Here is a 25,399-nt window from a genome sequence, read left to right as displayed (position 1 = left end):
TATCTTTTTATGAAAATCAAACAAACATGTATTAGCTTTCCTTAGTTACAAAGGAATTTGGTTACTGGAATTTGGAAAATAGATGTTCATGAAAGGAAAACTGAACAAAATCTGTACTCCTACTAAGGTAGTAACTAGTGTTGTTGGTTCTTATGCATAAAGACATCTACACACTTAGTTCATGCTATGTAGTAAGCTGTGTGCTTTTTGTTTTATTTTTTATTTCTTTTATTTATTTGAGAGAGAGGGAGAGAGGGAGAGAGGGAGAGAGAGAGAGAGAGAGAGAGAAAGAGAGAGAGGGGGGGGGGGAAGCATGCCAAGGCCTCCAACCACTGCAAACAAACTCTAGAAGCACATACCACCTTGTGCTTACAAGGGTCCCGTGGAATCAAACCTGGGTTCTTTGGCTTTGCAAGCTAGCGCCTTGACCTCTAAACCATCCCTTCATCCCCCTGGGTGCTTTTTAAACATAATGTGAAGAAACAAAAATGTCCTGTTTCACTAATTTTTGAAACTGTGATTCCTAATGGCTATAAAATATTTCATCAGATGAAGTCATAATAATTTATTTAAACAATCCCCTACTGGTACATGTTAGGAAGCCAATGCTTAGGTCTTATGAGTAATGCTGCAACACTCCCACTGCACAAAAAATTTCAGTCTACAGTTTTTATTCTCTTTCCTTTGAATTCATTCTGAGAAGTAGAATTTCTGGATCAAAGGGCGTGGACATATTTATCACTCTGTTACATAATTGTACTGACTTCTAAGACCATGATACTGACTTAAAAAGTATTTATCTCACGTCATTCTTGTCACACAAAAAAATCTGGGCCAATTTCACAGGTTAAACAACAGCATCTCTTCATTTAAATTTGCTACTAATTTTAAGATTGCTTTTAATTGCATATGCTTTTATGTGTTTAATAGGAATTTAAATTTTATCTCTAATGAACTCTCACATTATGTCCTTGGCTCCAAGTCAAATTATATAATTACCACTCATTGTGGAAGATGTTACTGAGGCATCATTACCCACAGGCAGTCTTCACTGGGCCACGCTGCTTCTTGTTTCTCCTAAGTGCCTTCCCCTGCTCCCAGAGCACCATGCAAGCTTATGCATGCCTCCAGTGTGCACTGCATCCATTCTCCTATTAGTTAGCATGTTTTTGCAGGCAGCGACCTTTTCTCATTCATCTTTGTATCCACCTTGCCCAACACAGGTAAGTCTTGAACAGGCAGCATGCTGACTTCCCCTTCATGATGTCTGACCACTTCTCCTAGGGTCTCTATTTGGCCACTTCCTTTTTGCTCAGCCTTAAATGGTTCCCTAGAGTTCTAATCTCATTTCTTCTTTTCTTCAAAATCTCATGAGACAAAGTTATTATGGCAATTTAAAAATTCTGTTAGCTGCTGACACTCCTATGTCTCTCCTGAGCCACACACTAGATTTCCCAATTGTTTATTTGATATTTCCACTTGGGAGACTATCTGATATCTTAAAAGCATTGTACTAGATGCTAAACAATTCCCTTTTTCAGTAACTGCTCCTCTTCTGTTCCTCAGTTCAACAAACAGAGGTAGAAGAGGCAGAAACTGCCGTGAATGCCCACCCTTCTGATAGTCATCATCCTGAATATGTTACCTTCTCCTCTCCATTCTGATTGCTCCCTCCAGCTTGACCCAGCTAACTCAGTGGGCTGAAATAGAGCAAAGGACTCAAGGAGTTCCCATTAAGATCAGGAACAAGACAGGGGTGTCCACTCTTACCACTGCTCTTCAACATAATACTAGAGATCCTAGCAATAAGGCAGGAGAAAGACATAAAAAGAATACAGATTGGAAAGGAAGAAGTCAAACTAGCACTATTTGCAGATGACATGATCCTATACATAAGTGACCCAAAAGACTACCATGAAACTTCTCAAGGGGATAAATTCCTTCAGCAGAGTGGCAGGATACAAAATCAACACACAAAACCCAGTAGCTTTCCTATATGTAAAACATAAACACACAGAAAAACAAATCAGTGAAGCTGTCATATTTTCAATAGCCACAAGGAGAAAACAAATAGTTTGGAATAACTAACACTAACCAAGGATGTGAAAGACCTACACACTGAAAACATAAGAACACTCAAGAAAGAAACTGAGGAAGACAAGAGAAGATGGAAAGACCTCCGCATGTTCCTGAGTCCGTAGAATTAATATTGTGAAAATGGCAATTCAACCAAAACCATTATACAAATTTAATGCAATACCAATAAAAATATTAGCATCATTCTTTACAGAGGTAGAAAAAACAATCTCAAAATTCCTATGGAATGGCAGCAGGCCTTGGATATCCAAACATATGCTCAGCAAGAGAAACACCTTTGGAGGGATCACCATACCCAATCTAAAGCTTACTACAAAGCCATAGTAACAAAAACAGCATGGTACTGGAATAAAAACAGAAAGATAGACCAATGGAACAGAACTGAAGAATCAACTGGCTGCTTTAAGTCCAGGCTATTCATTTTGCATCAATTCTCCACATTACTATCAGCAAACTTAATACAATGAAACTCCTATTCCTTCTGTGGATCCTAAACTGGCAAGATGAAGACTAGACTTTTAAATTCACAAGGCGGTTACCCAGGGCCTTAGTGTAGCTGTTTCCTCCAGAACAGAACAGCACCTCCTGGAGAGAGGAGGGAGACTTGGTAGGCCCAGGAAAGTCACAAGAAACTTACAAGATGCAGGAGGTCCTTCCCCAAAGTCATAGCAGTCAATAATTTTTGGGGAGAGGAGGTGCTTTTGTGACTTAGTAGCCAGCCAGTTGTACAGGAGACTCCAGTGAAGTGGCTTTCATTAGTTGTCACTCATATTGGGGTGGGTTTGTCACTGACACGGCTGCCCAAGCAACCCATGCTTCTGTAAGTACCCCCTCACCCATGCCCCTGTCAGTAATCCCAATAAACTCATTGGTTCACCAAGCTGTCCTGAGACAGAATTATTTCTTTGGTCTGTGCTGGGTGGATAAACAGAAATAGACACCCCAAGAAAAGTAATGCAACAGTCCTTGAAAAATAGGTTCCTTCTCTTTGAAGAACTTACCCCCCTCAGGCATTCAGTGCTTTCTGCCTCTCCTCAAAACTATGTTTACCAGAATACAGCTCTTGTCTTGTCCCCATGCCTTTGTCCTGTTCCCCCAGCCTTTCTTCTGCTTACTGAACTCTCATTTATCCTTTAAGGTTCATCTCGACAATCACAGCTTCCCAAGGATTTCGGGAAAGTCGTACTGCTCCCTCTAATGTAGCTTTCACTAGTTCTTGTGGTGTTAACGGCCCCTTGCACATCTCCCCAGCCAGATGTGAGCCCTTTGAGAGTGGTGTTGTGTGCCTCATTCATTTCATCCAGCTTAGAAAGACCTGGTATTTTGAATGGCAATTCCCACCAAGCTGAAACTTGCCTCTCCTCACCCGTATTATTGTCACATTGTCACACTTCTGTGTTTCCCATGTCACGCTGTGTTTTCTGCAAATGCGTCACTGAAATTCTGGCAAAGGCCATTAACAGTGCTCTAAGTATCAAACCCAACAGACATTTTTTTCTATCTGCATTTACTCGTCCTCTTCCGAGCACTTGGCTTGATAAGTGACCCATCTCTTCTGACAGCCAAGACACTGGTCTGCACTCTCTGGCTCTTACTTCTTCCGAGCCTGCTGCACTCAGATTATCTTTTAAATGACAGTATCACTTCTTGTTCCTTACTCTGACCCTTTGCCTAGGTGTCTTCATTCACTCCCATGGCTTCAGTAACTGCCAAGATGTTGAGATGCCTACCCCAGTGTCATCCTCAGAACCGGCTGTCCTATGGGTACCTAAACTTAAACAGAACTGAAGCTGTCATTTGCCTCCAGGATCTTCTCATGTCACTATACTCACCTCTCTGAGCAGCACCTCCGCCTCTCCAGTCACCCAAGCAAGAACCTGGAAACCCCAGGCTCCTTTCTGTCATGTCCCACTCATTCCCAACCAGTCACCCTGTCCTATGCATCTTTGGCCTTGTCTCTTGAATGCTTTATTGTCTTTCCTTTCCACTCTTCCTCATCAGGTCACACAGGTGCCACCAGAGTGGTTTCCCTCCCTGAGTCTCCAGCCTTCCAGTTTGCCTTTTACACACAGCTGCTTGAGCATTCTTCCTATAATGCAACAGCGATTTGTTTTCTTATTTATTTATTAGATATAGACAGGAACATAGAGAGAAAAAGGGAGAGAAAAAAATGCATATGTTAGGGCCTCCAGCCACTGCAAACAAACTCCAGATGCATGCATCACCTTGTGCATCTGGCCTATGTGGGTCCTGAGGAATTGAATCTGGGTCCTTTGGCTTTGAAGGTAAGCACCTCAATCACTAAGCCATATCTCCAGCCTAATATTTTATTTTTATTTATGCGCACGTGTAAGCGGGGGAGAAGAAGCAGAGAGAAAGAGGGGGGAACTCCAGATGTATACACCACCATGTGCACTGGCTTACATGGGTGGTGGGGAATCAAACTTGGGTCCTTTGGCTTTGCAGGCAAGTGTCTTAACCACTAAGCCCAGTGCTATTCATTTTCTATTGAAAGCAATGATTTCCTCAGACTTCCAGGTGGAAAATCCTACCTCTGCTTGCCTCTCCTCAAAATGTCACTCAGCCTTCCCTCTGGGCTCCCTGTTTTCTACAGCATTGGAGTTGCTTACTAGCATGCTTCTGCTACTCTCTGTGCCTGGAAAGACCTCCCTTTGTCAAAACTCAGCTTAAGGTTAGCTTCTCTATAAAGCTTTCTTCACCCAGCTGTGTCTCCATGATATGCTGGAAAGACTTCTTACACAAGCATCACAGCCACTGACTAATCTGTCAGGTCTCTGAGAGAAGGGACCATGTCTTCTTCTCTTATACTGGCATAGTTCCAGATACAATACTGTAGTTTATCAGTGCCATGACTCTCCTAGAAAGACATGGAGCACATGTACTTTTGGCCCTGATGAGCTCAATTAGTACCAAAAGCTGGTGGCATCATAACTGGCAGCTGAGTTGTCATCGTTCCCTGCGGTACAAGGAGAGTGTGACTCAACACCGCTGCTAATTTCACATGGTGGCATGAGGTGAGGCCTGGAATCTATTGGGAAACAACTTCCTAGAATCCCTCGAAGGTAGGCCCTGAGCCTTGTGGCCACCACCCTGACAGCAGAAGCATGTCACATTAGGGGCCTGTGCATTGTGGGAGCCCTGGCAGAAGCAGCTTACCTTGTGGCCTAGGAGCTCCTTTGGACACGTAGGTTGGACCTGTTCAGAGCTTTCTTTGCCACAGCAATGAAACTAGAGGGTGAGAAAAAAGAATTGAGGACACAGGAGGCAGAGGCAGCGGCTCCAAGCCCGGGCACCACTACTGCCTGGCAGTGCCAAGGCGGCAATGCAGCTCTATTTCTGGAAAGCAAGCTCAGAGTCCCAGAGTTGGGCTAGCAAACTAAGAACATGACTTCTCTAAAGCTGCCTGGATTTTATGATAGGAAGTGATTTCAGACAATCCAAACAAGGCAGAAGGTAGTGGACAGTGTCTTTGTCAAGTCTTACTTTTCAGACACGAGCTGGGGACCTCAGAGTCCTTTTTTCAGCCTGGAAGTCCTACAGTCTGTGGAAAAGCTAAAGCTTTATGAGATTTGGGAAGGGTTCATTAACTGGGGACTGTCTGGGAAGGAGAGAAGAGGCCGTAGTAAACTTCCAAGAGCAGGCTTAAAAACTGCCTGGCAAACAGGTGCCCTGCCTCAGGACTGGCCTCTCCGCACAAATGAGTCTGTGTGCCGCTTGATGCCCCTGGGGCACCTTCCAAGACACGCCTGTCATACATAAAGAACCAGGTACCTGAAAATACTTGGCCCATGAGTTCACAGCTATGTTTCATATCAGTGTCTATGCAACCAGAACACTCTGGCCTGACCCATCACCTCTACCTGCCTTCTTTGACTATTTGTAGTTCTAAGCACTCCACTGACAGCACATACTCATGGAATGTTCCAGAAGGGAACAGAATTGTCTCTGTGACCCCTTATCTTACAAATAAGAGAGCTAAGTGGGTACAGGGATGTTAACTACCTTGCTCAGGGTTAGAAAGCTGCTAAGAGTCAGGACTCCAGCTCGGGATTAGCTTTCTAGCTTGAAGGCCATGCTTGCTTCTGCCATTCCACGACGCCACTTCTGAGAGAGCCCGACATTCACATGGGCAGCTTGCTCAGTGTTCTTGTTCAGGCTCTTTGGTTTCTTCTGGGCACACACCCTAACTTCCTCCAGTGAGCTCTGTGGTAGGCCTTATTCTAAGTTAGGGTTCCTCACAGAACATGCCAGACTCTCGTCGGGGCTAAAATCGGAAGCTGCTGCTTCCTTTTGCTGGATTTATTTTTATTTTTAATCTAGGTGTGTGAAGAATGTGGCTCAGGCATGGTCACTAGAAGACGTGATGTCAGGGAAGAAATAAAGTTACTCACTGCTGAGTGGAAGGTAATGAGCGTCCCGTTTCCCTTTTCCCTGTCCTTAAGGTAATCACTGTAAGCCTCTTCATACATGCTCTGCACGTGGCGTATAGCCTGAAAAAAATATAACAGGAGGATTGAAGGCACAGTGAATGGGGATGTTTCAGATGTTTTCTTTTACTCAAGGACAATGCCCTCTTCCATGCCCTTCAAAAACACTGAATTTGCACATGCTCATCCATATTTTAAGACAATTCTACATATATGGGCCAGAACATACACTCAGAGTTCTGAAGATGCTTTGGCGCATGCGAGGACAAACTTTGCGTTTCCATAGACTGAATGGAACTCACAGGCTGAGCTTGATAAATCTGACAGGCTTTAGCATCAGCTGGGCCCATCCCAGGCCCCACTCAGAAGACTGAGACAACCTACGTAACCATGGGTCTCCATCAGTTAAACAGAGTCAAGATGTTTGTTGCCAGGGAAGATATTCTGCTTTCAGTTATCATATGCAGCTTAGAGAATACTTCCTGTAGTATAAACGTAGGACCAAGCAGCGTGGTGATGCACGCCTTTATTCCCAGCACTTGGGAGGCTGAGAAAGGAGGAACACCTCAAGTTTGAGGTCAGGCTGGGACTACAGAGTAATTTCCACATCAGCCTGACTTAGAGTGAGACCCTACCCCAGAAAACAACAACCACACTACCAGAAAAGATATAAGACATCTAATCCACAGAAATTTCAAACATCTTTAAGTTTTACCTCTATATGGGACAAAACTGAACTAACCTGTGCATATAACCACCTATTTAGAAAAGACATGAACTTTACTTATTTTACCTATATTAAAAATATTTTTATTTATTTGTGTGTGTGTGTATGTATGTGCAACAGGGCCTCTTGTTGCTGCAAATGAATTCCAGATACATGAGTCACTTTTGTGTTTGGCTTTATGTTGGTGGCTTAGGAATCACATACGGGACAACAGGCTTTGGGGGCAAGTGCTTTTAACCTCTGAGCTATTTTCCCAGTCCATCTTTACCATTGTTAAGTCCAAGTTTAGAAACACAGTATTGATGATATTGAATTAATTGGAAATGCAGTATTCTTAAAGTTCTATTCTTTTCTTTTGATTACTCTCTATCCTATAGTGTGTTTATTCTTCTAAGAGCCCACTCCCTCCATGGACTCTCCTGATAACAAGCTGTTCTGAACACTAAGTTGTCACTTGCACACATTAGGTCAGAATTTCCATTTTCATGGCAACATGCACCTGTCCAGGGCAAGCCTTACAGACAAGAGTCAGACAATGGATGAGAAAGCAGATTCTCCCATATGCCTCATTCTCATGTTCATAATCATTTTGAACTAGGATAATCTTAAACTAAATAATCTTTAAAAATCATAGACTAGTTTCTAAATCTAATAAAAGCTATATATTATCCCCCAGAAAATGTGTGCACATAAATACAGACACATACACACTACTAGATGGAAAGGTTTTACTTAAACTATACTTTGGAGAGTATTCTGTTTCTTACTAACATTTTGGGGATGAATATTTCATTAGTCTTTGCCATAAAGAGAATATGTTAACCACCATAAGGACACACTGGAAGTGATTGTACTTACCACATCCTTGCCTATGAAAGCAAACACTCCAGTGGTTACTTCAGCAGCAAATATCACCAGGAGGCAGGTGAAAAACTGTTGAGAGAAAATACTACCTTCATTAATTTAATACCTTTTCAATTTATTTAGTCTCTTTGAATCTAGTTATACTGGAAAAGCATCAAGATTATGTGTTTGGTGGGCTGGAGGGATGGCTTAGTGGTTAAGGCGTTTGCCTACAAAGCCAAAGGACCCAGGTTTGATTCCCCAGGACCCACATTAGCCAGATGTGCAAGGGGGTGCATACATCTGGAGTTTGTTTGCAGGGGATGGAGGCCCTGGTGTGCCCATTCTCTCTCTCTTTCTCTCTCCCCCTTTCTCTATCAAATAAATAAATAAAAATAAAATATTAAAAGATTATGTGTTTGAACTGATCCAATTATTCACCCCATAGGTGTCTTTACACAGCTTACAGCTTATGTCACTTTCATGTTCATTCATTCACTCAGCAATTGTTTGTTGAGTTATCTACTCCATGCCAGGTACTGTCCTTGGTGCTGGGTATACAACAGCATACAAGATTATTTGTCACCGTAAACCTTATATCAGGCAGGGAAGATATAATAAACTAGTAAAAACTAAAAAAGCTAATATGGGCATGGTGGCACACACCTTTAATCCCAGCACTTGGGAGGCAGAGGTAGGAGGATCGCCTTGAGGCCAGCCTGAGAATACAGATCAGCCTGTGCTAGAGTGAAACCCTACCTCAAAAAAAAAAAAAAAAAAAAAAAAAAGCTAATAAAGGAATTGTAGTCATATAGAAATCCCACTGTCTTGGACAATGCCTGGTGTACATGTGCTAGTTCATACTTGATGAGCAAAATATTCTAGAACGATAGGAAATAAGGCCTGAGACAGGCAGTAACTGATGGGGCCTGAGCTCAAGGCAAGGCGCGACATGAGCCTTGTGGTCTGGAAGGCTCCTCTGAGGACAGGGAAAGAAGAGCATGTGTGGGGTCTCCTCCCCTCCAGGACTTAGGTGTGCTTTGATCAAATTAAGCTACAGGCAATGGGTAACTGAATGTGAGGCTGCCTGGCGACACTACTACTTCAGGCTCCCTGTGGAGAAATACAAAAACTTACTTCCTGCCCTTCTCCTCCTTTAGGCTTCACTGGTATTGACTGTAGTTACTAGAAACTTTTTTTCCCCTAGAGCAAAGGCTGCTGTTTGAAATAAGCCACAAGAGGGATGTTTTTGATTGTTACTGATTTACAAAAAAAAAAAAAAAGCACATTCCTTTGTGTATGTGTGTGTGTTACCTTTAGGTGTCTATGCACCACCTTCTTCGAGATGGTCTCTTGCCATGGCAAACAAATGTCAGACCAGCTAGCCAGGGCACTCCAGAGTTTCCTGGCTCCACCTCCCACTGCGATATGCGTGCTGGGATCACAAGATGCACGCACCACGTCACATCTAGCTTTACATGGGTGCTGGGGAGTTGAACCCCGGGCCAGCAGGCTTTGTAAAATGCAAGCACCTTTAACCACTGAGACACTTTCCCAGCTCCTGAGCTATTGATTTTACCCAGAAGTTTTCTCCTTTCCTGACTCTGGGAACCTTTTAGCTGCCTCACCACAGTGAACAGTGATGTTCTTAAAAAACAATCATGATCTCTCTGTATAATCCTCGGCACTTTTGCTCCCCAAACATCTTCATACTAATTACCTCATTTTCTTTTCACATTTTCCACATGAGGAGGAGACAAAGATAATATCACTCTCACTCAGGAGATGAAGAAAGAAACCAGAGGTCATGATAGGGGCCCGTACCAGGGCTGCAGGATTCCTGGAGCTGAGACTCAAGTCACCTGACCCCCTCAGGCCATTTCTGCCCACTCCAACATGTTCATTCACTGAACCCCACTTACTGATCCGAGAACACACTGAGACTCCCGCATGGCTCCACAGCACCCAAAAAACCCCACGGCCATCATCAGGGCTCCGGCTCCAACCAGCACATAGAGTCCTATGGAAGAGAGAGCAGGGAGAGCAGTCAGAGCCCCACGGAGCCCAGGGCGCTGGCGGCAGCACTGCTACATGCCGGCAGGGCTCTTCCTGCACGGTGCTGTCAATACTTGTAGTGGGGGCACTTTCTGAATACCGGAGACCTCTTCAGATGAGCTCACTCACCCTGCACGGCGGACTGAGGGAGCAGATGGAGCACAGCCATGGTGTAAGGTAGGGACTGCTGTGACCCCCAAGGAACACTGAGGAAACTGAAGTGAAGGATGCTCAGGAAATTGTTCAAGATACAAAGCCAGAGAGGGGCAGGAACCACCTCTACTCAGCTACATGTCTCCTAATGTCCAAAACTGCATCTCGGGTTTGGCACCTTTGGGCAGGGGGAGCGCTACCACCCCATATACCCAACAACCCTGAACAAGGGTGATCAGGAGCTTATACCAAAGCTGGGACAGACCAGGTCTTCTCCTGAACCCTTGGGCCACTTCCCCTCTACGCTTAACGGCGGCCTCCGTCACTGAGGCCAAGTGTTGGTGGAGGTACAGGGAGGAGAGACTGAGAGGGGCTTTGAGTTGAGGACTGGAACTTGGGACACAACAAAAAAGCATTGGTTTTACATGAATTTTCTGCTTTAGATGTCAACACCATGGATACTGGACACTCAGGAGGCTGTGTTACAAGAAAACAGTCAGTGAGGGCAGGAGGTAAGGTAGCAGCCACCAACAATATTATTCTGAGCACTGCAGTCTAACTGATGGAGCTAACTGTCCACCGGACGCTAGGACTACATTAGCTGTCGCATGACTTGGGTTTTCAGCTTTGTTGTAAGCACCTAGAGTAGATGGATTCATGTAACCATGGTAGTCCTGAAGCAGTGGGGTAGTAGATCATTGCTCCACTCTCAAAGGAATTGGGCTCCAAAAGGTTAAGTAATTATTCCAAGGCCACAGAAGTGATGTTTGTCCTTTCCATGAGACCTTGCCTCTCTAGACAGAAGCAGCCCTTTTCCTGTGGAGACGTCACCTCCTAAATCCCAGAATGGTTTTCTGGCAGATCAAGAACAGAACAGAAATGCCTGGCTTGGGGAGCCCTCAGGGAAGCCCTTGCGATTTTCTTCTCTGATCCCAAGGTAAGGTGGAACACAGTGCTAGCTAGGGCTGGTACCCACCTCTCCAGGAGGCAAGAAATCTCCTGTTTGCTCTTCTGCAGAAACAAACCCCTCCCATTCACTGAAGTGCCCGCCCCTATGGGGAACCCCTGAGTCTGACCTTCGGGCACTTCCTGGGGCTCCTCTGGGTTGCCCACAGTGGTTTGTGCCCTGCTTCCTGCCCTGCCCTGCCCAGCCGTCCTCACAGTCCTTCTGGGGGAGGGGCTGAGGAGAGGGGTTGAGTGTGCAGTCTGAGGAACCCACATATTCCTGCGTTCTAGCCTATACGTACTTCCTCGATTTTCTTGTGTCTAAGAGGATGATCTCATAGGGAATGGATGTGATAACAAGAGAACTGATACCATATTAAAAATAATAGTATTGTTGGTCCTACTGTCAACACCTTATTTATTTTATTTTATTTTTTGCTTTTTAGAAGGGTCTCACTCTAGCCCAGGCTGACCTGGAATTCACTATGGAGTCTCAGGGTGGCCTCCACCTCATGGTGATCCTCCTACCTCTGCCTCCCAGTGCTGGGATTAAAGGTGTGTGCCACCATGCCTGGCTACCTTATTTTTTTTAAGTAACTTTTAAAAATATCTTATCTTTATTTATTTATTAGAGAGAGAAAAGCAGAGAAAGAGGCAGAATGGGTGCGCCAGGGCCTCTAGCTGCTGTAAACAAACTCCAGATGCATATACATCTGGCTTATGTGGGTATTGGGGAATTGAACCTAGGGCCTTTGGCTTTGCAGGCAAGCGCTTTAACCATTAAGCCATCTCTCCAGCCCTATCTTATTGTTCTAAACAAGGTCTTCTTCCTTTTTCAAAGCTCTCTCACTCCCTGCATCTCACTGCCTCCCGCCACTGCTGTCTTACATGTCACAGGAAAGACGGTTGCACCCCGCCCGCTTCTCAGCCAGCAGTTCTCACTGAAACAGGCCGAAGGAAGGGGATGGCAGCGACACACTGCTCATCTACTGCAGGAGGTCTCAGGGGAGGGCCACCTGTGTGTGTGTGTGTTCATGTGTGCATGTCCTCTGGGAAAGAGCCCAGAGGACAACCTTGGCTGTCCTTTCTCAGGAAGCCATCCACCTAGTTTTGAAACAGACAGTCTCTCATTGGTGCGGAACAAGCCTAATTAGGTTAGACTGGCTGGCCCGCAAGCCCCAGGGATCTGCACGTCTCCACCTCCACCATGAGTTTATGGCTGTTATGTGGGTTCTGGGAATCAAAGTCAGATCCTCATGCCTGTGAGGCAAGCACTTCACTGACTGAGCTATCTCCTAGACCCAAGAGGGCCCACCTTAGTACACTGATTTCTTGCTGAAAATCTTCATTGCTCCTCACTACTACTGCTGGAACTGCTGCATGACACAGTGCTCAGACTTCATGGAGCTGGAGTCACAAGGTTGGGATCAGCCCCCTACAGCCTCATGTAGCCTACACTACAGCCACGTGGGAATCATCATGTCCTGCTCTTGGGAGACTTGTACCTTGGCAGGTTTCTCTCTGTAGATTTCAAATCTATAAACAAACCTTACTTTCCCCTGCCTAGAACAGGCCAGCACAAGGTAGAATTCCGAAGTTTTGGACTGGTTACCACATTCCTCTAAGCACTTGGTGCTTAGAGATGTATGCTGAGAACTCATGACAGCATGTACCAAGTCACCAAAGAGCTGTGTTCTCCAGGGCCAGCCAGATGGGAATGAGAGCTTCACATCCTGAAAGAGCCTTGAACACAGGAGAGAAGGCTGCTGCTACTGAGGAGACTGGGGCCCAGCGCATAGAGGCCCAGAGAGCTGAGGAGTCGAGTGGCTCCCTATTAAGGCACGTCCACTTGGCTCTCCCTGCCAACCATCCTTGCATTTCTGAAGCAGTGAGCTTTCCCAGAAGATGTGTTCACTTGAACAATATTCCACACTTAGGTGCTCAGAACCTCAGAGCATATGGCAAAAACCAATGAAGTACCCCCAGCAGCTTCTATTCCCAAGGCCTCTCCACAGCAAACTGGCATTTGCATAAAAGGGCAGCATTGTGGTTTTCTGTTACAAATGAGTGCTGTGTGTGGAGCTGGAAGGAATTAGGAACTGCTCAAAAAGTCCAATTCCTTGGGCTGAATCGTGTTTCAAATGTGGACGTAAGGCTTCCCATCAGAAAGCCACCAATGACTTCTGGGGATACTTTATTATGGTCTGCTGAACAAGAGCTGTGGGGGACTGAAGAGATGGCTCTGTGGATAAGTCACTGGTCACACAACTCTGAGTTCCTGAGTTTAGATCCTCAGACCCCAAGTAAAAAAGCTGGAAGCTGCAGGACTCTGTAATCCCAGTGCACCTACCGTAAGGAGGGAGGAGTGGGAGATGGAGATTACCTGAGAGCTCATGAACACACAGTAGTGTAGAATGGAATACTGCGTCAAGAGTCTGCTACTGCCCCTGACATCCATACGCTGTGGCACACATGCACTGGCCCTCACACACACTGATACACACACCAAATAAGTAAGTAAATAAATAAATATATGTAAAAGCTGCTGGATGAATAAATTAATTTGTAGTCACTTTTTTTTTTTGAGGTAGGGTCTCATGCTAGCTCAGGCTGACCTGGAATTTAATATGCCGTCTAAGGCTGGCCTTGAACTCACAGCGATCCTCCTACCTCTGCCTGCCAAGTGCTGGGATTAGAAGTATGCACCTTCACGCCTGGTTTGTAGCCACATTTTAATTCCTAGATGGTTTTCCTTCCATGGCAGCACATGGAACAGATGTGTGATCTATGTAATGAATCCATCATGCCTCCTAAGTCCTACTTTCCTTCATTTGAAAAGAGAAAACCTCCAGGAACTGCACTTTTAAATTTTTCTTTTTGTTCATTTTTTATTTATTTATTTGAGAGCAACAGACACAGAGAGAAAGACAGATAGAGGGAGAGAGAGAGAATGGGCCCACCAGGGCTTCCAGCCACTGCAAACTAACTCCAGATGCGTGTGCCCCCTTGTGCATCTGGCTAACGTGGGACCTGGGGAACCGAGCCTCGAACCGGGGTCCATAGGCTTCATAGGCGAGCGCTTAACCACTAAGCCATCTCTCCAGCCCAGGAACTGCACTTTTAAAAAATCATTAAGTAGCTGGGCTTTGTGTTGCCAGTGATGCGCCCTCAAGGGGACATTTTCTTCCCTGAAGGTCTCATCCACCCTTCTCTGATTCCATAGAGTCCTTGTAAAGCGAGTGGCATCACTTCAGTTAGCAAATACTTAAGAGGGCTTCTGAAAAGCTGTTGGCATCAGCACACTTTACAATGCCTCCCCTTGTTGGGAATGGATATTGGCAAGCTCATTAACGCCAGTGATTTTGGCAGCAGATGGTTTTACATAAGATCATGTTTGTAACCTAAAAATGTCTTATTTCTACAGAAAAAGTCTCCCTCCAAGCTTTCCTTGAATTCACATAACTAATTATCCCACAGTATCCATGAAGACTGGTTCCAAAATCACCTAAATACCAAATCAGGGGATGCTTGAGTTCCTCATAGGAAATAGCATAGTATTTGCATATAGCATACATGTATCCTTCCATATACTTAAAAAATTATTTATTTGCAAGGAGAGAGAGATTAAGATGAGACAGAGAGGGAGAGAGAAAGAAAGGAAAAGAGAGAGAGAGGGAGAGAGAGAGAGAGAGAATGGGCATTCCAGGACCTCCAGCCACTGCAAACGAACTCTAGACACATGCACCCCCTTGTGCAACTGGTTTACGTGGGTCCTGGGGAATCGAACCTAGGTCTTGTGGTTTTGCAGGCAAGTGTCTTAACCTCTGAGCCATCCTTCCAGCCCCTTCCATATATTTTAAATCACCTTTAGGTTATTTGTAATGTCTTTAAAATGTAAGTGGATATAGCTTCTGTACTGGATTATTTTAGGGAATAATGACCAAAAATGTCTTTATATATTCAGCACAGATGCATTGTTTCCAAGTGTCTTTGATCTGTGGCTGGTAGAATCTGTGGGTGGCAGAGCAGTAGCTGTGGAACCCACAGTTCTGAGGGTCTACTGTAAACACCTAGAGTATTAGGTGTAGCTCAGTTCATGAGAAAGGGAAGGACTTGGCGTTCTTTAGGCGGTGGTGGCGGCGGCAGCGATCAGCTACTGTGTACAATTCTAGGTGCTTCACGCGTTCATACGCCATTGGTAGGAAGTTGATAGGAAGTACCACTTTCTGTTGGCTCAGCCTGCTCTGGGTGGCATCTGTACCATGCACTCAACACACACCATCTCAACAACCTGCTGGCTGAGATGGCCAATGGTATAAACTAGTCTCCAATCCTGATCCAACACTGTCCAAATTGCTCTGTTATCTTTTTTCCTGTTCAGATGGTCCTTCCTCAGCATGATTTCAGGACATGACTAGCAAGAGCTGGCAATTCCTCGAGAGCCCACCCCACAGCTGGCCCCACAATGACACATTCATAGCTCACAGTTGAAAGTCTGAGACATGGAGAATGAAGACCTCATAGTAAGGGAATAGAATTGGAAGTGAACACCAAAATGCACACCCTGAATTTTACTTCCAATAAGACACAACAGTAGCTTTCTTAGCTAGAAATCTGCCTGGTTATAAATGCAGGAGGATTCTCTGTAGAGAAGTTCCTGATCCTAAAAATGATGACTCCTGGGGTTTCCTCTCTGAAAGAACAGAGCTGGGATCCGGAAATATAGGCCTGTTGAGACTGACAGAAGGGACATCCTCTTCCTCAGGGTTGCTAATTATAATATGGAAAGAATTCTCTACTCCAACTTTATGGAGGATACTTTGGAGAAATTGTCTTGACATGGTAAGTTATCCCTCTCTGCTATCTAGCTACTGTGGTGACAGGTACGAGTGAAGAACAAGAAAAAAAAAATGTTACCAAAGTGAGTCAGTGTTTAAAGAGGCAAATCAGCCCACTGATGCTCAGGACTGGAACACTTTCCTTCCACACAGCCTTCAGCCACAATCAAGGCCAGGTTTCAGGACTCTAAATTCAACAGGGAGAGGCAACTGTAGCCAGGCTGTGACTATGGGGAGCCAAGTGGCTCTTATTTGTGTGGGCACCCCCCAATGGAGAAACCTGCTCATATCCTCTGTTCACAGACATGATCTCATGTGCTCTGGTATGGACTCCAGCTCCCTGGGGCCAAGGGGTCCACTTCCCACTCTGTGCTCCTAGAAGGAAGACCCTGGGGCATCTGCCCATCCATGGAGGGACTGTCACAGGGTGTCATGTGGGAAGGTTGCTGGAATTTGGAAGCTGCAGGGGTTTTAAATAGGAATTTGCTGAAAGAGAACATAGTGGAGAAGGTCTGAGTGACCACGCCCCTCTGGCTGAGCTCCACTCTGGCGGGGCTCTCATCTCCCTATCTTGGCCACTGAGGACTCAGAGCCCCCATCAGCCTCCAGGAGATGGCCTGGGCCCAGAGGGACTCCACAGGAGGCAGCAGTCGCAGCCACTCTGACTAGTCTCTCCCCTTGTCCTCATTTCCCACAGAGCTGTCCGCCTGCCTTGGCTAGAATCTTCCATGCTGTTTGTCTTGCATGCAGCTTTATCATAGAGGAGAACGTCATGACCAAGGAGGGAGAACCAGGGATGTCAGAAACAAAAGCATTTTCCCGAAGATGGGCCTATTCCTCCCACAAGTCTGGCTGTCCTCTATCTAACTAGAAGCAGAGAGTGAGACAATGCATGCCAGGCCTTCCTCCCTCTAGGGTGGGTGGCACCCCACTGTCCTTCTTGTCTTCTTCCCTTCCCCATGAGCCGCTTCATCCTCCCATGTAGCGGACACTGTAGGCAGACCTGGCTGCGGCCTTCACTCTTTGAAGAACCACCTAAATGTACCACCTGTTTTAAGATGGTCTTTAACCAAGTGCTGATAAGTATGAGCCCACTGCTCCGGCCTGGAACCTATTCCAAATAGAAAACACACAGAGCAGCTGGCCGTGGTGGCATAGCCATGTCATCTCAGGACTTGGAAGGTGGAGGCAGGACGATCAGGAGCTCAGGTCATTCTCAGCCACATGGCGACTTCCAGGCCAGCCTACCTACATGACACTCTGCCTCAGAAAACAAAACAAAACAAAACAACTACAAACACCAAAATTAAAAAAAAAATAAAAAACCTTCACAGATCAGATAATAGAGCCCTACAGTTTCCACAGCTGGCCTGCTTCCCTCTGAAGCCCCTGGCCCCACACCGGATGGTTGAGGCAGCATGAATGGTGCACTAGTGTGTGTTGCTTCTTTCGTTGCTAGAGAGCTGGTAGGTGCCTTATTTGGAAAATGATTTATATATTAAAAATATCTATTTCTATGAACATCTGTGTTGCTCTTCCTATTTTTAAGAAACGTTTGAAGTTAAGAAAATAGTCCCCTGCCTTCACAAGGAGTTTTTGTTGCCATTCTCCAGAGAGAAGCACTGGGTGTCAGCAGACCTGGGCTCTGGGTCAGCTCCAGCAGGAAGAGCCAGAGACGCACAACCGTCAGCCTCAGTTGCTTAACTCTCTGCTACTTAGTTTCTTTATTGTGCTTAGTTTCCATGAGATCTGGTTTTCCCAACCACTGGCACCAACCGTGAGCCACTGTGGGCTGACCCGGGGAAGGTGTGGCTGAGGAGCTAAGACTGAGTGTGTCAGTTACTTGCTTGCTGCTGTGACAAAATAGACCAGAAGCAGCTTATGGGAGGAAAGGGTTTATCTTGGCTTACAGTTGCAAGGGGAAGAGTTTATCACTGCAGAGAAGGCAATGGTAACCATGGTGGCTAGAACTGGTCATATTCAGTTCAACAGTAAGGAAGCAGAGCACAGTGATGAAGGCTGTGGCTCAGCCAGTGCTCTCCTCTACATACAGTCCAAGAACCAGGAGACCATACTGTGGGGGCGGGGGGTACTTCCACTTCTACTAATGCAATCTAGAAAATCCCTCACTGGCATGATTTGCTTCCATGGTGATTATAAGTCCTGTCAAGATGACAACCGGAGACTAACCATCACAGTGAGTAAACCCATATCTATGCTCTGCAGCACCGAGGATGGCATGAAGGGTCCAGGCTCTGCCTGTGGACCTTTCTTTAACTCCTTTTCCTCTGTTAGATAAGCCAAACTCATTCATTCTCAATCCATGTGGCTTAAGACTTTTACTATAACTCAAGCTCCTTGGTGGGCATGAAGACTTATGCCACAATGACCAGTTTGGAGATGGGCACAAGAGTTTGGCTGGGGATAGGTAGATCTGTTGGAATAAGAGAATCATATTCTTCTGCTGGGGTTAAGAATGTAGGACTGCTGACAGCCCTTCTATCAGGGGAGAGGAAACCTGCCTCACTACCAGCAAACAGAGCCAAGATGGCCAGACGATGGGTGGATTCTGATCACATTACTGGAGTCCCTGAGATGAGAATTCATCCTGGATTTTTACTTATGTCAATCACTGTATTTCTGCTCTGCTCCAGTCTATCAGGGTTCTGTGACCAGCCCTCATAGGAGGAGTCCTGACAGGTATGTCCATACAAATATAACATAAAAATTTACCAGCGTCCTTGCTGCTTTGGCTTAGTTTAGAAAGCAAAGCAGAAGCCTGGTGTGGTGGTGCACACCTTTAATCCCAGCACTTGGGAGCAGAGGTAGGAGGATCTCTGTGGGTTTGAGGCCAGCCTGAGACTACAGAGCAAATTCCAGGTCAGCCTGGGCTAGAGCGAGACCCTACCTCAAAAACAAACAAACAGAGCCAGGCGTGGTGGCGCATGCCTTTAATTCCAGCACTTGGGAGGCAGAGGTAGGAGGATAGCTGAGAGTTCAAGGCCACCCTGAGACTCCATAGTGAATTCCAGGTCAGCCTGGACCAGAGAGAGACCCTACTCAAAAACAAAACAACAAAACAAAACAAAACAAAACAAAACAAAACAAAACAGTAAGAAAACAAAGCAGGAATGTTTCTGTAGATCGCATTCGCCCTGCTGCTCAACACAGGCAGCTCTTGGGCTGGTAAACAAGCAGTCCCCATCTTTGTCACACTGCAGGTTAAACACTGATTTAAAGGAGAGGCACTTCCATCCATGGAAGTTTACTCAACTTGTTGGAGTTCTCAAATCATTTCAGACAAGTTTTAGGTTGAAACTGAATCTGTACCTGTGAAACTGCTACCTGCACTTTGTTTCTGGAGCAATGCAGACTGGGAGAGTGCTTGGGACAGCTTCTGTCTCTGGTCCCAATGACCGCCTGTGCTCACACCATGTGGGAGGCTCCTTACTCTGGAGCTCGGGTTTCCACCAGAAAATCACGAGTGATCACTCCCTACTTGATTCTGTCATTGATGCCCTTTTTGCCATTTTGATTCCTCTGTCTCTGAGTTTATTCACTAAGCTTAATAGTAACAGTTCTTTTATTTTTTAACTCTTTATTGACAACTTCCATATGTAGACAATAAACTACGATAATCCCCTCCACCACCTACATTTTCTCTGTCCCAAATCTGTCCTCAACTGAATCCCTTCTTCTTTCCAATTAGTCTGTCTTCGATTTTGATGTCATTTTTGCCCCTCCTAATTTGCAGGTCTTGAGTAGATAGTATCAGGTACTGTGAGGTCATGAATATCAAGGCCATTTTGTGTCTGGAAGACAAGCTTGTAAGCTAGTCTTCCCTTTGTCTCTTACATTCTTTTTCCCCCCTGATGTTGAATTTAACTTATTTTTAGCTTCCTACTTTGCCTTTATAATTCCTACTGTGAGTTAGGACCTTATTTCTTCAGGCCTGTCTGTATGAATAACGTGCCATGATCTTTTAGTCCTATGGCTGCCATCAGTTTCCACTGCTCCAGATTAGTTTAAAATGTAGTACAGATATTACTGGGTCCCAAGGCCCAAAATCCGTCTGTTGTTTACCAAATTAACCATCACATTCAAGGCCCTTTCTGATTTCCAAGCAAGTAATCTCACCTTCTGTCATGTCCACTCCTCACTCCAGAAAGTCCTATCCCGATGTGGGCTTGCTTATCCATACTTCATCTAGTCTTTAAAACCGAATTCAAGTCCTTCTTGCCACAGCAGTTTGTGATGGCTTCTGCCTAGCTCTGCTACTTTTTTGCATAATGACCTTAGCTGACACGGCTGCTTTCCTCACAGGAAGAGAGGATCAGCTGTGAGCTGCCCTTCAAGTGGATGGCCATGTCCCGAGTTAGGCCTGGAATCTCACTTTCCTGGGAAAGAGAGCCTTCTTTCCCTAGGATCTGGAGCCAGTGACCTGTGTTGGCGCTTTCCCCTAGGCACAGACCACAAACAGCTAAGGCTTACTCTGTGGTCTGGTGCTGTGTACACGGACTCCTGTCTTGGGTCATTTGAAATCTAGAGAATGAGGAAAGCCCTGGAACTTGAGGCACTAAACCTACCTCTACTCAGAGCTGAGCCCTACCAGGCAGCGCCTCACCTCACTTCCTGCCTGCTGCTGGCTGAAGCTGGGACCATTGCCCCTCCCAGTGAGGCCTCTTCTGTGAGTACAGGCCTCCCTGTGTCCTTCCCGATAGGCTTCTCCTCTCCCAGCAGGTCCTGCTCATGACGGACTGGGATTTACACCTCCAAAACTTTGATTCATCTCTTCATTTTGAGCTATCTACTACACAATTTAAAAATCCAGATCAGGGGCTGGAGAGATGACTTAGCAGTTAAGGTGCTTGCTTGTGAAGCCTAACGACCTGGGTTCAATTCCACAGTACCACGTAAGTCAGCTGCACATGGCACATGGCGTCTGGAGCTTGTTTGCAGTGCCTCGGGGTCCTGACATGACCATTCTCTCTCTCTTTCTCTATGGCTTCTTGCTCCCCCCTCAAATAAATCAAAATAAAACATTAAAAAAATAAAAATAAATACAATTCCAAATCATAAGATAAAATTCTGATTCAGCAAGGGGCCCATGACACTCTGAAGGACCACTACCCAGAGGACACAGGGAGTTTCTAATTCTTACAAATTTTAGTTGCATTTCCTTGAGACTTCTTTAACTCAACAAATCAGTCTACGGCCATGGAAAGTGGAAGGAGCGGCAGAACCAAGCCTGCTCCACCCATCTCCCCAGGTGCAGGTTGGCTCCTTCTCCTCTACCCCGAGAGCCCACCCCATCCCACCAAAGACCAAGCCAGCTTCTGTTCTGAGCTTCTGAACGTCCACAGCTAGCGGCATGGGGAAGCTACTTACCCATGTAGAAATACTCCGGGGACTTGTCCTCCGAGGATAGATCTTTCATAGTGCCTCCAAAGCGAAACCATAGTCCAAAAGCAATGACAGCCGATCCTGCCAGCTGGAAGGTAAACATCACAGTGTTACGTGGAGGGGAGGATGTGTACACTGGCCAGAGAGCAGGTGACAGGCACAGGATGCCCAGGCGAGGAGAGATCACCATGTAGAAGTCACCTAGGCTACTCTTCACCAGAGTAGGCCATGCCATCTGTTTGCCCCATGAATGTGGGGCACTCATCGTGTGACTGGGTGGGGGGATGACTAGAAAATATTGTCCAACAACATTCACACTGCAGATACCTGCTCCCTGCCTTAACTGTGCCTGTCTGGGCAAACGACCTTTTTGTCAACACTGGTGAGTGGCGACTCTCTCAGGTGTCAGGTCATCAAGAGCAAGTCGAACTCCAAGACCTGGGGGAACCCACTTTCTAAATTAGGATAAAATCCACCAGTCTCTGAGCCCACCCACATGAGACACTTCTGTTGCCCTCTCTCCCCAAGTCCTACACGGTGGCCACTGCCCTGTTCCTGCCCGGCCTGGGGATGGTTTTGCACTCAGGGAATGAGCCTGACCTGTTTTTTTTCCTTCGGTTGCTATTTTGAGTTTCCATGGAAAGTGAGAAAGGAAAAAATAATTTTCTGAAAAAGCATGGTTTGTGTGCCGTGTGGCTCACGGAGAGGCTGAGTGGCTGGCGCAGGCAGCGGCCGGGCAGGCTGGCGGCGGCTGGTAGAGTCATCACTCGGCTAACTCACCTTACTGTGAAGGTTGTCAAGGGGCTCCATGTCTAAACTGGTAGCCTGTCTGCCATCTGGGGACTGTCGCAGCCACACACCAGCAGGCTCCAGCCAAGGTGTTCTCTCCACAAACAGTACTCTCAAATTTCACTATATCAATCAATCGACACATGTTTACTGGGTCCCTTCTGGATGGAAGGCACGATGCACAATAAGCAGGAATATAAAAATAATCTGCCTATACCAACCTTTCCAGTGACTACTGGGCCCCACTAGTCTATTACCAGACAACAAGTGAGGGTCTTCCCTTGCCTGAAAAGAAGAGAATACACACAGATGCTCGCAGCAAGAAGCCAGGAGGAAACAGACAGAGAAGTAGACGTTTACTAAGGAACAATCCAAGTCAGGGCAAGGACACAGGATGCTCTGCGAGGACTCCTACCTTGCGGGGCATCTTATTAAGGGACCAGCCCTACCCTTTGGGACTACCTGGCCTGCTTTATGAGGTCTCCCCTCGCCCACCTGTGACTGACTGCTTTAGACGCGCACACGCCTTCAGTGAGGAGGAGTTGGTGGGTTGAGTTCCACCAGCTGGACGCTCCCATGTGGAATAACTAATGGTTTCCAGCCCTCAAAGGAAGGCACTAATTGGATAATGTGAGGGGTAGCTGAAAGAACCAGGCTCAACCGCCTTTTGAAAGGCTTGCATTTTTAAAAAGGGCAGGCCGGCATGGAAATATATGAAATGAATCATGCTGAGACATTAGCAGTATTCATCTTCAGAGGGTGGGATTACAGGTGACTGTTCCTTCTATTTTCTAAAGGTTCTACATTCAGCATGTATTACTCTTCTAAGCTTAAAAACATGATTTTTTTAAAAAAGTATTACATTATGTTCAATATGGAAAAGTGGGTGTGCTTAATACTGGAGGTTGCAAGCTTTGGGGTCCTTGCTGGTACAGAGTAGGGAAGAGTGATGCCCTTGGTTAGCATTGTTTCTAGAAGCATCCAGAGTCACTTGAGATGGGTCTCCCAGCAAGCCTCACAGGTGACCCCACTACCCTTGTCCCCACAATGTCTCAATGGAAAGACAGTTTCCAAACACAAAGCAAAATCTATTGACAAAGGCACAAGGCCAAATCCAGCAGCCACCAAGCAGACTGTGGAGGAGGTGACTAGTCCTAGGGACACCCTACTAGGAAGCCACATTTTTGGAATCTCTCTACCCAAACTCTAATTTATAGCCGTCTGGGATCATCCTCCCAGACGGAATCCATTCGTCCAGCTCTGGCACAGATGTGTTGGATGCATAATGGAAAATTAGAAGAGAGGTTGCAATTTAAAGCCACCAGGCAATGGGGAAAAAATCTGCGCTTGCTCATCCACACCCCCCCACAAACCACAAGGGTTTCCTCCTGAGTTAGGGAAACTGTGGCTTAGCTGAATGTCATCACTGTGGAAGGGAATCCTCTAAGCGTGCCTTGGGCTGTGCCAGGGACCCGTGGGCAAAGAGCTGGTGAGGGCTGCTGGGCTGAGTGGTCCCTGTTTTGGGAGGAGGCATGTAGCCTATGAAATGCTCTATGTTTGCTGGACTCGGGCCAGTATTACCACACACCAGAGATCGCTTGAAAAGAATTCACACTAGTCCAGTCAGGAGCAAAGCAAACAAGCTTAGCGTCAGTAAGTTCTGATGACTTTCTTCCTTCCACAGAGCCAGAAGGGAGCCTGTCCTCAATGCCCCAAGGGAAGTTTTCAGGCTTCTCTAGTCCTAAATCATAACCCTATCAGGCCCAACTTCCTCTACGTCTTAATGATTTCAGCCCCTGTTTTGCATGCTTTCATGTCTACACCTCAGCCAAGGCTAAAACAAGGAATGAGAGGCTGACCCCCTTCTACCTTGCTGCCACCTTCACCCCTTTCACTTTCTCCTTGCATGTTTAGTAAGACCCGGCCACTGTGTGGTCCAGGTCCAGGTCAGGTACTGGCTCCCCATCAGACAGATGATGGAAAGGCAGGACTCATGACCGACGCGGAAGACGATCACATAGAGGAGGAGGCACGGTAAGGACCTGTAAGTGTGCTGAGGGAGGGGTAAGCGCTTGCCAGGGGCAGGAGCCGAGTGCAGCCACCAGCAGACAGCAGTCACTCAAGTCTGATTTCCACCTTGAAGGAAGTCACAGAGCAGGGAAGAATCAGAGGGTGCAGGAAGCACCAGGCAGAGGTAACAGTCAAGGGTAGGGCTTCATTCCTCACCTCCATGCTGTGCTGGGACTGACCAGTGTGAGGGCAATGTCAGCATGAGAGGCATGTGGGACAGCTGTGGCTCATGGCTTCAGCTTAGCTTGCTGCCACATAGGAAGCCCATGGCAGGTGCTTGAGCGGAGGGAGGTGGGACGCGTCTTCTGATGGGAGCAATCAGGAGCTTGAGTTGGCTTGCTGCCAGACACAGTGATCAGCCAGTTAAAGGCCTGAGTGACCAAAGACTGCAGAGCAGACACCAGGAAGTGGATGCAAAGAGCCCTCAGGACCAGTGGGAACCCTATAGCAACTAAGGAATAGTGCTGAGGGCAGCCCAGCTTCTAAGGCCAGGAGCAGGACCATCCCTGGGTCTTGCAGAAGACCAGAAACATTGCTGCTTTTGGAATTAACTTTTCCATACAACAGTTGGAGCTGGATCTTGATGATAATCATTTAAATGTTTCATCTATTTACATTTGCAAGTAGAGAGAAAGAGAGAATGAGAATGAATGGGTGAGCCAGGGCCTCTTGCCACTGCAAATGAACTCCAGACATGGGTGCCACTTTATGTGTCTGGCTTTACGTGGGCACTGGAGAATCGAATCCCAGGCCATCAGGCTTTGCAAGCAAGCACCTTTAACTGCTGAGCCATCTCCTCAGCCTTTGATGCTAATCATTTAGAAAACTACTTGCCGAGCATGCCTATGAGCCAGGAGACAAGCATGCGGAGATGAGGAAGAACTGGCCCTTTCCCTGAAGTCTTCAGGGATCCCCGGAGAAGCCACTGCATGGGAATCTAATTGCATAGGCCAGGACTCAATCCCTGGTCCCCAGTCAGCTTCACGAGAGGACACTCAGTAGTACCATTCCTGCCAGCATCATTCTTTCAT

General features: G+C 46.3%; 1 protein-coding gene across 1 annotated transcript in view; it reads right to left on the bottom strand.

Moving 5' to 3' along the window:
* Window positions 1-25,399, bottom strand: part of Tspan2 (tetraspanin 2) — a 44,235-nt gene that overhangs the window by 5,277 nt on the left and 13,559 nt on the right. Inside the window, exons 2-6 of the mRNA XM_004667532.2 lie at window positions 21,495-21,597; window positions 10,038-10,135; window positions 8,131-8,205; window positions 6,510-6,608; window positions 5,275-5,346 (exon numbers count right to left, since the gene is read on the bottom strand). Coding sequence (XP_004667589.1) covers window positions 5,275-5,346; window positions 6,510-6,608; window positions 8,131-8,205; window positions 10,038-10,135; window positions 21,495-21,597 — 447 coding nt within the window. The remainder of the gene's footprint in view (window positions 1-5,274; window positions 5,347-6,509; window positions 6,609-8,130; window positions 8,206-10,037; window positions 10,136-21,494; window positions 21,598-25,399) is intronic.

Source organism: Jaculus jaculus, chromosome 19 (genome assembly GCF_020740685.1).
Source record: "Jaculus jaculus isolate mJacJac1 chromosome 19, mJacJac1.mat.Y.cur, whole genome shotgun sequence".
NCBI lineage: Eukaryota > Metazoa > Chordata > Mammalia > Rodentia > Dipodidae > Jaculus > Jaculus jaculus.
Note: the sequence above shows the minus strand (reverse complement) of the source record. Positions and strands in the feature narration are given on the sequence as shown.